The 12,508-nt window shown below is 42.2% G+C and overlaps 1 protein-coding gene across 1 annotated transcript in view; it reads left to right on the top strand.

Moving 5' to 3' along the window:
- The window catches only part of LOC150096939 (zinc finger homeobox protein 3-like), a 156,748-nt gene that overhangs the window by 37,876 nt on the left and 106,364 nt on the right, over window positions 1-12,508 (top strand). The window contains exon 2 of the mRNA XM_090408098.1: window positions 8,205-11,242. Coding sequence (XP_090264224.1) covers window positions 8,254-11,242 — 2,989 coding nt within the window. The 5' untranslated portion in view covers window positions 8,205-8,253. The remainder of the gene's footprint in view (window positions 1-8,204; window positions 11,243-12,508) is intronic.

Raw genomic sequence — 12,508 nt, 5'->3', positions numbered from 1 at the left:
CCACCCTATATAATAATAATGGACAAAGCGTGTTAGAGTTTTAATTACAGTTCTTTTTGCAGTAAATGTAAATAAGCCAACAATTATCCTGAGTCACAAGAGTTCATAATAAGCAAAACTTCGGTCTTGGGTACATTAAAAATGGACTAATGGTTTCGTATCGTAGATCAATGCAGATAATTTGGAAAAAACCTGATCTTCAGAATAGGTATTGTCATTAGGATACAAGAAGAGAGAAAAAACGATGTTGCAATTCTTAGAACACATATACGCGACAGTTAGTAGGGAACGCGCGATATAGCAATATATCATTTTGCATCCATAATACGATGGAATATTGTGATCCTACGATGGAAACCCATATTGTGAGCCTCGAATTTGATTGTTTTTGTGCAGATTCGTGTTCTAGTCGATGCCTGGAACTCCACATTCAACGTGTCGCCCGACGAATGGCAGATTTTACTTATTCTTCTTCTTAGCATTGTACGATCACGTTTGGTGAGTGTGGTGGGACGTCTACTGGGGAAGGGAGCACTTGCAGTTGTTGACTTGGGATGGTCCAATTTGTTAACAGTTTGCCTATTCAGATAGGCCTGCAACATGTCATCCTATCACAACGCCTCTTTCAAACTCCATTTCATCCGGACACATGACATGGGAGCATCATATTGCTCCAATTTATACCAGATACAAATAAGTGATTCATTAAATGCACGATGCACCTTGCTCATGGGGATGTCCGTTGACTTCATTGCAAGCAGTGTATATATTGGCGACATCGGCATCGAAGTCTAATACGTTATCCACTTAATAGTCGGCGTGGTTATATCCTCTCTATATCTTCGTCATATCTTCTCCAGCCAAGAGGCTTCCCTCTTGGAAGCCTCTTGGCTGGAGAGCCCAAGAGGTTCGATTCCCGCTAAGTGCGTGGATGTTTGTGATTGTCCTACTAATATTTACCATATATACTGCTGTGACTTGGAGCAGTATGACCTTTGATGTGTTGGTGCCATAAAAAATCAAGTTAAAAAAAATCCGCTCAATATGCGAACTAAACTATTATTTAAATCGAACATGGAAATACAGAGAACAACTATCAAGCCAAGGAATTATTATGAAATATGTATTTATTGGTGTTACCTGATTTAAATAAACTTTAACATCGCAATGAAAGCCTTTTGCCTTAATAATAATAACTTCTTTAAATCATCAGGGAAGACTATTTGTACTTTTAGATAGAAAATGAACAGCGTATACTGTCTTGGTCTCATCCTAATGTTTCGATGTTATTCCCTTCAAGTCATCTGTTTTTAGAGTTCATTTACGAATCTCCGTATCGTATTGGACTTAGAAATCACTGCTCAGTAATACATGCATATACTGTACATACATAACTCTCTTTAGCTTACAAGTTCGAAATAACATCCAAACAAATCTCTGAATTGACTTCTTTATACGAAGCAAGAGTTTCATAAGGGGTCTTCACACCCATTTTACAATGGGAGGAAGAGAATACTCCATGACTTTTAACAGAATGGTGTGCATTGGCAAAAATTGTGCTGTTTACACTTATTAATAACGGAGTGTCTTAGATATTTATCAAATAATAAAGAAACTCACCTCAGACTTAGTGGAAGTCTTGTTCAAAGAAAATAACGTTGAAAGTTTCAAATGAAATAATGTTCAAAGTTTGAACATTATTTCAAATAATGTTCTTAACTAAAGACATGTTTTTCTCGTCCTTGAATATTCTGTTAAAATTTGTCTTGAACATGAATAATGGCTACATCCCATGACTTACGTTTTAATAAAGGCAAAACTGTCTTCAGCAGTGGCGAAAATAGGGTGGAGCAGTTTCATGATAATGGATCGTGCTACCACAATTAATAAGTTTGAAATTAGGGAGGGGAGGGTGAGCAGTTAGTGGACGTTTCCCAGGTGGAATAATGGCTAGTTTCGTATCTATTCTAAAGGTGTTATTAACAAGCAAAACTGTCTTCTATCGTATCACTGTGTCTTAGGTGTGAATATAGATATGCATGCTGTATGATATTATTAATAATGGACAAGTTGTTCTGAGCCACTAATACATCCCACGACAGGCTAGTGTGTTTCTCCTGTTTACTTCAAACGGTTATTAATAAGTTAATTCAGTGTTCGATCTGAAGTTAATACTTAATGGCAAAATTGTGTCCTCTGTCTCAGGTATATTCTTGGCCTACGGCCAATTCTTTTTTTTTTTTTCATATTGACTTGATTAATAATGTCCGTGAATCCAGATATTGGCTATTTTTAGATATGGTGACAGTGGTGGTTTTAAGCCTTTAAACATTAAAAGTAGGTTTATTACTATAACAACGTAATCTTTGATTATATTAATAACCTACATAAAGGAAGCAGTGTCTTCATGTGTAGTTGGGGGAGGATGAAGGGTTCTTTCTGTTTTGGACGGGATTTGAACCTTGTTTTTTTCTGACCAGGGGGGGCTTCGTCTAAATCAATCGAGTTATGGAGGCTCTCATAGAGTTCTTTGCTATAATCCTATTTCTTTTAAAAAAATGTATCATATATGTAAACAACAAATTCTGTGCACTAAAATCATTTCGATTTTTTATTTCCGTTCAGTGCTTTCGTTGTCAATGAAATTAAAATATGCGAATATTAATGTTATTGGCACACGTGTCTGTATGTAAGTTTACGTAAATAACTTGACATAAAAGGATCCGTAGTTAGTGCCAAATGTATTTTTAAGCTCTGTTAGCCTATGAGTGCTTCTGTTTCAGCTTGGCTAAATATCGCCTCATACTGCTGATGTTAGCAGTCTGGTTTCAACACATAACCCATTTAAAATTTTCTAAACAGCTCCACACGGCGTTTTTAGCTAATTCAACTGACCTTCTTCCCAGTTTATTTTAAATAAAAATTGAATGTACGCACAGTTTTCTTGCCATCAATTTACATTGCTTAGTTTGACAGTTTTGCTGCTTCTGTGTGTGTGTGTGTGTGGTTATTAAGGAAGGCTAATTTTTACTCGTTTTTCTATTCCTTTTCTTTATCTTATTATTTAGCATGTTAAAGAAAACAAAGCAAACTAAATCAACCCATTCGCGATATTTGGATTGTTTAAGTCTGATAGTAGACCAAAGGATTTAGTCTGAATTCTTTTAATAGCATTCAGGTTAATCTGTATTGCAATATCTCAGTGTGTAAAACTGACTTCTCATTCGTTTTCACAACTTGGTGATATTGCAGTCGCTAACTATAAACGTATTTCTATTCTTCCACGTCTAGTGTGTGTTTCGCCTGTTTACTACAAACCGCTTTTGGCTCTCTTTACAAAGAAGTGTGAAGCCCTGTCCAGACTAGTGTGCACACAGAGGCTCTTTCCTTCATTATCATAAAGCTTTGTCCCTGTCCGAGGACCGATCTGTTACGGGCGCTTCCATTTCCAGTTAGCTGCAGACAGTTTTTCAGGGAGAGACAAAAGTTACATTCCTATAGGATTAGGGCCTTCTCGGGGGTTTTCTGTCTTAGCCCGGGTCTCCCCTTCCACCGGGTCTTACACCTACTAGAATAAAGCATCGAGAAAGCGAACAGTGTTTACATTTTTTACGCCTTTCTTTTAGCCGCTCGGTTGTCGGTGATTGTGGCTGCCACACCTGGGGTGGATTTCTTTGTTTCGGCTTCGTGGACCGAGAGGGAGCTTCGTTCAGGTGGTTGAAGTGTCGCCTTGCTCCGTGCCAAGTCACGGACAATCACGCTGATTCATACAGTGTGACAGACGCTGATGTTAATCAGCGCCATCGACGGCCTGTTCCCACGACAACCTCCCCCCACACTACCGCCTTTCTCTCGCTACTATGGTCCAACTCTCTTCGGGTAAACCTGTCCCGGACTGTGGGGAGGAGGGACTTTTGTTCCTCTGAGCCGAACAAAGTCACCTGGTCGGGCATTCCTTGGATCCTAAATGTTACCATCCATCTTTCATAATGTCCTTCCCGACTTTCTCACACGTAGATTCCCCCCCCCCTCCAGGTTCCTTATTTTGCACTGGTTGGGTAAGAGCACCACTGTACGCTTCAGTAATTGACATCCCTAGGAGGGAGAAGTCAGAGCACGTTCTTTGTTCTTAAAAAAATTTATCTTAGCAACAGCATCAAAACAGTTTTGAGTTTCTGAAGAATTGTTTTTCATTCGTACGATTTCTCTCTTGTGATTGAGGAGATCTTGTGATGTCTGTATCCCTAGTGTAATATCATTTTAGAAAGCTTCCCTTTTTCAGTGAAAATTTTGATATGATAATTATCTTAATCAGTGTCTTGCAGGGATTTTAAAGTTACTGATCGTATCTTACGTGTTAATTAACATAAGATATCTGAAATCGGGGTTAAGATTTTCTGTTAATTTACTCACATACAAGCTGAAAATTCAGATAATAATATGAACGATAGAAAATCTTCGCTTTTCATTTGGATGAGAGAAAAAAGAACGGCAATCAAGACATTTATTTTCTTTGTTCCTGAAGACAAATATTAAAAACTATCTGATCACAGTTACCGGATTCAAGTGATTGATCATTCTAACCCATAGTTTTTTTTTCCCTATGTGTTCTTCTGTGCGATTTCAAGCCCGACTAGTAGGTGAAGCAGATGACTGAGACATCTTTGAACTGTTTCGTCATACATCAATCTCCATCAAACTCTGCACCATGATGGTGATTCTTTGCTTTTTTTTTTCAATGTTGAAATTAGATGTGCAGGAGTTCCCCCATAGACCAACGTTTTCATAAATAAATGCAGTATTGCCATTAGGCTGTATTTGCGGATGTCGCAGCAACCATACTATTTGGTATTAGAGATATCACTAAAAAAAAAGTTTGTATTAAATAATTAGAGCAACTGACATCTGGGGTTTAGTTTATGTACAAATACTGAATCTGAACAACTAATTTTGTTGATCATTTGGAAAAATAACACAAACAGTTTATTTCTAAGGGATGTCGTGTGTTGCGTGTTTTTGGAGGACATGCATCTATGAAAATATTTAACGACCAAACTGTTGCCATAAACGGGAAAGCTTGTACATTGCTGATTAGTCCAAAATGCTCAACCCTGAAAGAGAGATTTCGATTTGCTTTGTCATTTTAATATAGAATATGGCATTGTGTTTCTAATCCCTTGGGAATACTGCGTAGAACTGCTCAGAGACTTCAGCACAGGTAGGGAAGACAGTTCAGTACTGAGTCCGAAACACACACACACATGCACACTTGTGCAGTGAGCAAGTGAAGCAAGGTCTGACCCGTCTACTGCGGTACCAGGAGACCACTGGGGAAGGGGGGGGGTTGACTTCACATTGCTCTTCTAACGCATGCACTGTAAGCGGTCTCTCTGACGGTATCTACAGGGACAGTGTCGGGGGACAGGCCTTTAGAAATGCTACGAAGGGGAGAGATGTAAAAGAAAAGAGCAGGGGGTGAGAAATGGGAGGAGTGTAGGGCCCGAAGGGGAAGCCCGCGAATCAGTTGAACTAGAAGAGAGAAGCCGAAAGTACAGACAACACGCTTTGCTCTGGGTCGGAAGGATTGCTCTGGTGATCTTCGTTAAAAAAAGGGACTTTCTACGTATATATCCCGAGACATTGAGGTAAGCAACTGTTTCACGCTGCCGTATCGGTTGGGAAAATAGGGAGGAAAAATACATAGTTTGTAATCAACGGTGTAATTAGCAAAAAGGCAGGTTAGGCATTATCTATGTAGCTGGTTTAATCTTGGCATTGGTGAAGTCTTTGTTAGGCTTAGGCTCAAAGCTGTTAAGTGGGGTTTGCGATTGAGGTGTCATTTGAGTTTCACAATTAATAGTTTAAAATGCGTATATAAGAATCAGTACTGAAATTTTAATATGTATTCATAATATGTTTCCTCAACGCATTTGAAAGGGTTACAAAAGAGCTCTCTGGTGAGCAGAACAAAGCAAGTTTCCACTGGTTGCTGAACAGTTTCAACTTAACTGTATTAAGTTTAAACTGTGATGTCTGTCACATGAAGAAATACTAGCAACTCACAAGATATCAAGTTCTTGAAATATAAATTGGGATCGAGACTTGATTTAGTTGAAGTTAAGAATTTTTTTCCTAATTATGAATCGAGACCATAGGATGATCTGAATCCTAAGAAATCGAGGTCAAGGCTAAACTCCTTGTAAAGTGGGTCGGTATAGTTAAACGATGGTTTACCTTACTCGTTTATTTCTAAGACGGTTGTTCCAAAGAACTTATTCACTGATGAAACTTCAAAGGATGATAACCAGCGTCTCCACTTTTTAAATGAGCTCTCATCGAGTTGTGATAGTTTCGTGTAGCAAGTAAAAACTGCATTGGAAGGTTTCAATTTTTCGTTTATACTTAGAAACTGGGTGTGCACGTGGTGCAACATCCTTTTGCTTACTCAAAGAGTCAAAGTACAACCTAAAAAAGCATAGTATTGATGATACTATACTTTTGCTTTGGTCGGTTCCAGCACGGTCTAACCCTCTTCATATGTCAGGTTGAACAAAAATATGAGCAGCGAAAGTTCTTCACTCTCAAGAAATAATCCACATTTCGCCTTTAAATAGGAGATGTTGTATTAGGCCGTATCTACAGTCTCATACTTTCGTAACGTAAGAAATGCACCGTCGGGGTCTATCGCGAAGGTTGCCCTTCCAGTGCGTCAAAAGACACGGCGGAACTGCGAACGCCAAACCGCCAGTGACGTCATCGTTGACTTTCTCCGTTCGATGTCGAAATGCCGTGCAATAACACTTTGAACCGCTGCTGACAAACCAAAGGTCTTCCCTTCGCACTTTTATACAGATCGAGAGCGTTTGACGGTGTCAGCAAATAACGATTTCGCTCCAGCGCATTGAAATATTCAGCAGAATGGTCGGCACTCATTAGTAGATTAAAAGGAAATATTAGCTCTCCTCAGGATCTAATATTTTCTTCTCCACTAAATCCTGTGCACTCAGGACATTCACATAGCAACCCCCCCCCTTTCATTCACAGCGAAATACTTCTGGATTCAGTAGCGACCATACATTTTCCTCTTTATATCTCCTTCGTTCTTTCCTGAAGCAATTTTCTGTTCATATGCTGTTTCATGACTTCCAGCCAGCATTCGTTTCCGAATCAAATGTCGTGTCCATTCTTTTATCTCTCCTCCCCCCCCCCTTCCACTAGAACGACAGGGAATAAGTGGATCACGTAACCATATCATTACTTTTTTTGCATGTCTGATATTGCTTCTAAGCTATTCCAAACGAAATATCCTAGATTTAGCACTTTTCATTGAACCCCGGAGAACCTCTATACTGCAGTAGTTGACTGTCATGTTTTGGTAAAATAACTGATGTATAGTTTTACTCCGAGATTGCGTGTCATGTTTTTTTTTTTTGTTGTTGTTGTTGTTGTTGTGACCCGTAGCTTAATTTGGGATCGAGAACAAATGGACTCTTTCCTTCAAACATTTATTTAACACAAATGGATGAGCAAGGTCCACTTTCTAGATTTTGCCAGATCACACGGAAAGAAAGATCCTTTGCATATGAAAATGTAAATCTTCAGGCAAAAGTCTTTTTACGGCTTCTTATTAGCAATAGTTGTATTGGATTACTTGGAATTAAGGCTCAAGAGCCTTAATTAATGGTCAACCTTACGAGGCTGCTTTATTTCACGTCTATTATTGTGTTTTCGGGCATATTTGCTTGCGATGATAAATCGAATTTTTGGGAGGAAAAACGCAGCCACCTCTATATCAAAATGTTTAACTCACCTATAGTTGAATAGCCCTCATGAAGGTTCCTCAAGTACTAGAAGAGATCCAAATCCAAGTCTTTCCAAAGAAGGGTTGAATGTCGCGAAGTCCCACATGCAACTTTTAAGTGGTTTAGCCTATACCTAAAATAATTGCATTATTATTATTATTATTATTTGTTATTCTGATGGATTTTCAGGTGCTGCAAATGTTTTATGATGATGCCACTGCGCAGAAAGTTTTATTTATTATTTATTGAGTGTTATTTAGAGTTGAGCGAAAGAAGTCAGGATGTCTGAAAGATCACTGAATCAACTTTAAAATTGTTCTTTAAAGATTGTTTTTAACAATGCATTGCTGAATGATTTTCGCTAAATGTTTTACTTTATTTATTTATTTTCTTTATTTTCAGAACTGGATTGCATTTCTCATGATGACTTAACAGGCACCTTGGCGATGCCATGGATGTCCCAGGGACTGACATGGACACTGGCCAGCGGACTAACCAGCCGCCAACACTAGAGGGCGCACTACACACACCTCCAAGTACTCCGTTGGGAACACCCCAACCGTCTGGTCGTGCAGCAGAGCACAACGGAGCTCCACCTGGTGACATCCGTCAAGAAATGACCCCAGAGGAACATCCAAGCCTGGAGATCGAAGGGACTCCCGACCACTCTACCGTCGCATCCCATCCGTTTAGGAAGGTCAAGTCGCTGTCCCAAAGTGGCCAAGATGGGGATGGATCAGACAACTCCGCCAGTGACGTGGAGATGTTTACTGGGAAGATCGTTTACAATCCCGATGGGTCAGCGTACATCATTGAGGGAAGTGGCGGAGGAGACTCGGATCCCAGTGACGAAGAAGGCAGCTTGGATCTACCTCAGCAGGAGGGAAGTGTAGTGGACAGCTGTAGAGTGACCTCCAGTGAAGTGCGAGCTGCTCCGCAAGTCGTGAATGCCCTCCACATAGCTCGCCACCCTGCTCTGTTCAGTGCCCTGTACGGCCGGGCATACTCCTTCCTCCGAGATGCCTCCAAAGTTCCTGAACTTCCTGTTATGCACAGTTATCGCGTTTTCACCGCCGGAAGTGACGGCAAGAGGCCAATTAGTTTGGACAAAGGGGGGATGTCGCTAGTGGACATCTGCACTGTGCCCATCAAACCTGTTCTCATGTGTTTCATCTGCAAACTGTCCTTCGGGTTTACCAAGTCCTTCGTTGCTCATGCCATGGGGGAGCACAACCTCACGCTGAATAATGAGGAGCGGGAACTGATGACCCACACGAACATTTCCGCCATTATTCAGGGGGTGGGGAAGGAGAAAGGCCCCCTGTTGTCGTTCCTAGAACCAATTCCTACTTCAGCCCAGGTGAGCGGGGCCTCACTGCACCGACAGGTTGCCCAGCCGAGCTCAAGTTCCTCTCTTTGTTCGGCGTCAGCTTTGCTGACTTCCGAATCCTGTGCCGTCTCTGGTGTTCCAAGCTGCGGATCCTCCTCCACTTCCGCGGCCGTCACTACTCTAGTTTCGGCAATTTCCAGCCCAGTGGCCTCTGTGACTGATCTCACCATCAAGAAGGAGGAGGAGGGATCAAGTCCTTTTGACGAAGTCTTTGCTCCTGAACTAGAGGACTTAGCAAACATTGAAAAGATGGCAGAAGAAGCTGCTGCCGCGGCTGCTCAGGCGGACGACGAATCGGAGAAATCGGAGTCTCATCCCAAAGGGGTTCCCAATGGATCGCAGCATGTCGAAGAAGAAAGGCATCATCCAACACCCGAGGAACCGACATCCCCAGAGGCGAGGTGTTCCCCCAAAGGACTCTTGAACTCCTTCCTCCCCATGTGTAATTCCCCAGTCCCCTCTACCAGTAATATCTTAGGCGTGTGTGCTCAACATCCCGATGGCAAAACTAACGGAGTGGAATGTCCAAAGTGCGATATGATCCTTGGGTCGTCTCGATCGTTAGGGGGTCACATGACCATGATGCACTCCCGGAACTCTTGCAAAACCCTCAAGTGCCCGAAATGCAACTGGCACTACAAGTACCAGGAGACGCTGGAGATCCACATGAAAGAAAAGCATCCCGAGAACGAGATGACGTGTTTGTATTGCCTCACCAACCAGCCCCATCCTCGGCTGGCGCGTGGAGAAACGTACACGTGCGGCTACAAACCGTACAGGTGCGAGGTGTGCAACTACTCGACCACGACCAAAGGAAACCTCAGCATCCACATGCAGTCGGACAAGCACATCAACAACGTCCAAGAGCTCCAGAACGGCACCCTTCCTCCAGATCACGTGCTGCAAACCGTTGCTCCACCTCCTCCTCCGGTTCCTGAAGTCCTCAAGAAACCTCCCACTGCCCCCAAACCCAAGGCCACGTGGCGCTGTGACGTGTGCAACTACGAGACAAACGTGGCACGCAACCTACGCATCCACATGACCAGCGAGAAGCACACGCACAACATGATGGTGCTCCAGCAGAACATGAAGCACATGCAGCATCTCTCGGCTCTACAACAGGCCCAGGCCTTGGATCCCGTGCTCCAGTTCCATCCCGGTCTAGCTCTGATGCCACCCGACACTCAGCTGCAGCCCGAGGCCGCCCTAGCTGACATGGCGTACAATCATGCTCTGATCATGATGGCCACTCAGCAACAGCAGCAGCAGCAACAACAACAACAACAGCGAGCGATGGCTGCTGTGGCCGCCGCTGCAGCCAGTAAGGGATCTCAGCTGAATCTCGCCTGCCCGCCTTCAATCGACGTCGATCATCCGGACCCTACCCTGCGACCCGATATTCCGTACGACGATTCCTACCAGATGTTCCAGTGCTGCGTCTGCATCCTCTTCTCTGCCGATTCCGTGGAAGCGATCCACCAGCACATGCAACTGGACCGTACGCGGCTACGGGAAGACGAGGTGTTAACCGCAGTGGCGGGGACGTACATCTGTAAGTTGTGCACCTACAAGACCAACCTGAAGGCGAACTTTCAACTGCACTGCAAAACCGACAAACACTTGCAGAGGCTGCAGCACGTGAATCACATCAAGGAGGGCGGACCCAGGAACGAGTGGAAGTTGAAATACGTGAATGTCAGTAACCCGGTTCAGGCCCGGTGCAATGCGTGCGACTACTACACCAACAGTTTGCACAAGTTGCAACTCCACACGGCCACCCCCAGGCACGAAGCGAACGGAAGGCTCTTTCTTCATCTGCAGCACGCCGAGAGAGAAGTGAAACAAGAATCCAGGAGCTATCAGTGTACCTTGTGTAACGTCTCGGTTAAGTCCAAAGTCCTGCTCATCCAGCACGTCAACTCGCTGCCCCATCTTAGAACAGAAAATCTTCGTCAGCTGCAGCCAAAAAACGAACTGGAGGACGATATGAGAAACGTGTTTGTAGTGAGAGAAGACAACAACCAATCTTCCTCCTTTGATCCCGATCAAGGTAATCCACTCGCTTGCAATTCTACAATAACACTGAAAAATTGAAAATTATTAGTAAAAATTCTGGTCATGTTCATTCCTAAGGCTGTTATGCCAAATCAAAACTATATTGTCTTTGGACTTCTGTAGCTGTATTCCATGCTTTACGATTAACTGGTGTATGCTTATAAACCTCTTTATTTATTTCAATCTTCTAGTTACACAGACTCTTTAGTCTGCTTCTTTAGATCTTAAAATATTAAATGTAAATGAATAAATACAGTGGTTATTCTTAAAGTATACATCTGTTATACTTTTAAAGCATTATCAGTCCCAAAGCATATTTAATACGAGTACTGAAACTATTGATGTAGTTTAACAGCTCGTTCAGATTCAGTCGGAAGTGACTACAACTGGACTACCGACTTAGAAGTTCATTGTACGGTGCTGTAATCGTATATAAGACCGAGAGTGTCCGATGCTGTATTGAAAAAGATTACTGGGTTTAAAGACCGTCCAGTATTTTGGATGTTGGGCTCTGTTGGTCACGAAATTTTTGACGTCTGTCAAGAGAATTGAAAGTGCTCAGAGACAGTTCAGAGGATTAAGAGACTGTATTTACAGCTCCAAGAATATATTGATTATTTTTCTGCAATTTAGTGAGCTTTTGGGAGGTAGAAAGGGCGACGTGATTGCAGTGTGTAAATTAGCGGGTAAAGGGATTTGTATTTTGGGGGCTGTTACCAGTGACAAAACAAAACCATGTCTCAAAGAAGAGGATATTCTTTAGGATAAAAAAAAAGGATACGAAAGAATCTAGACTACTATTCCTACGGAATCGAAATTGAAAAATCTTAAAATTGTCAATTTTTAAAAGAAAGAATTTTAATGTAGGCATTTTACTATATAGGGAACCAAGGATAAGGAGTAAAAGAAAGCGGGCATCAAATTAGGATGTTAACAGAAGTCTATTACCATCTTAAAGACATAAGAATTTAACTGATATCTTCAAAAGTGAAGCTTACGCTGCCTTTCCCCCTTTCCATCTAGTAGAGGAGATTTCTTTGTTAGCACGGGTGGCTTCAGGTTAATGATGGAAATGACTCGGGTCCTTGCAAACCATAAAATATTTAACTGTCAGAGGTGGACATACAAACCTTTCCACGGTGGTCATTAACGACCACAAGCTTAATATAGACTTCGGTAATCTACTTTTTTCTTGGCATTGCGCCAAAGGAATTAACTACAAAACAGCTCCGAAAGGAGGGAACGGGACACAGCGTGTTAA

Source organism: Typopeltis vanoorti, chromosome 18 (assembly GCF_054136105.1).
Source record: "Typopeltis vanoorti isolate ZY-2024b chromosome 18, IOZ_Tvanoo_1.0, whole genome shotgun sequence".
NCBI classification, from domain to species: domain Eukaryota; kingdom Metazoa; phylum Arthropoda; class Arachnida; order Uropygi; family Thelyphonidae; genus Typopeltis; species Typopeltis vanoorti.
Note: the sequence above shows the minus strand (reverse complement) of the source record. Positions and strands in the feature narration are given on the sequence as shown.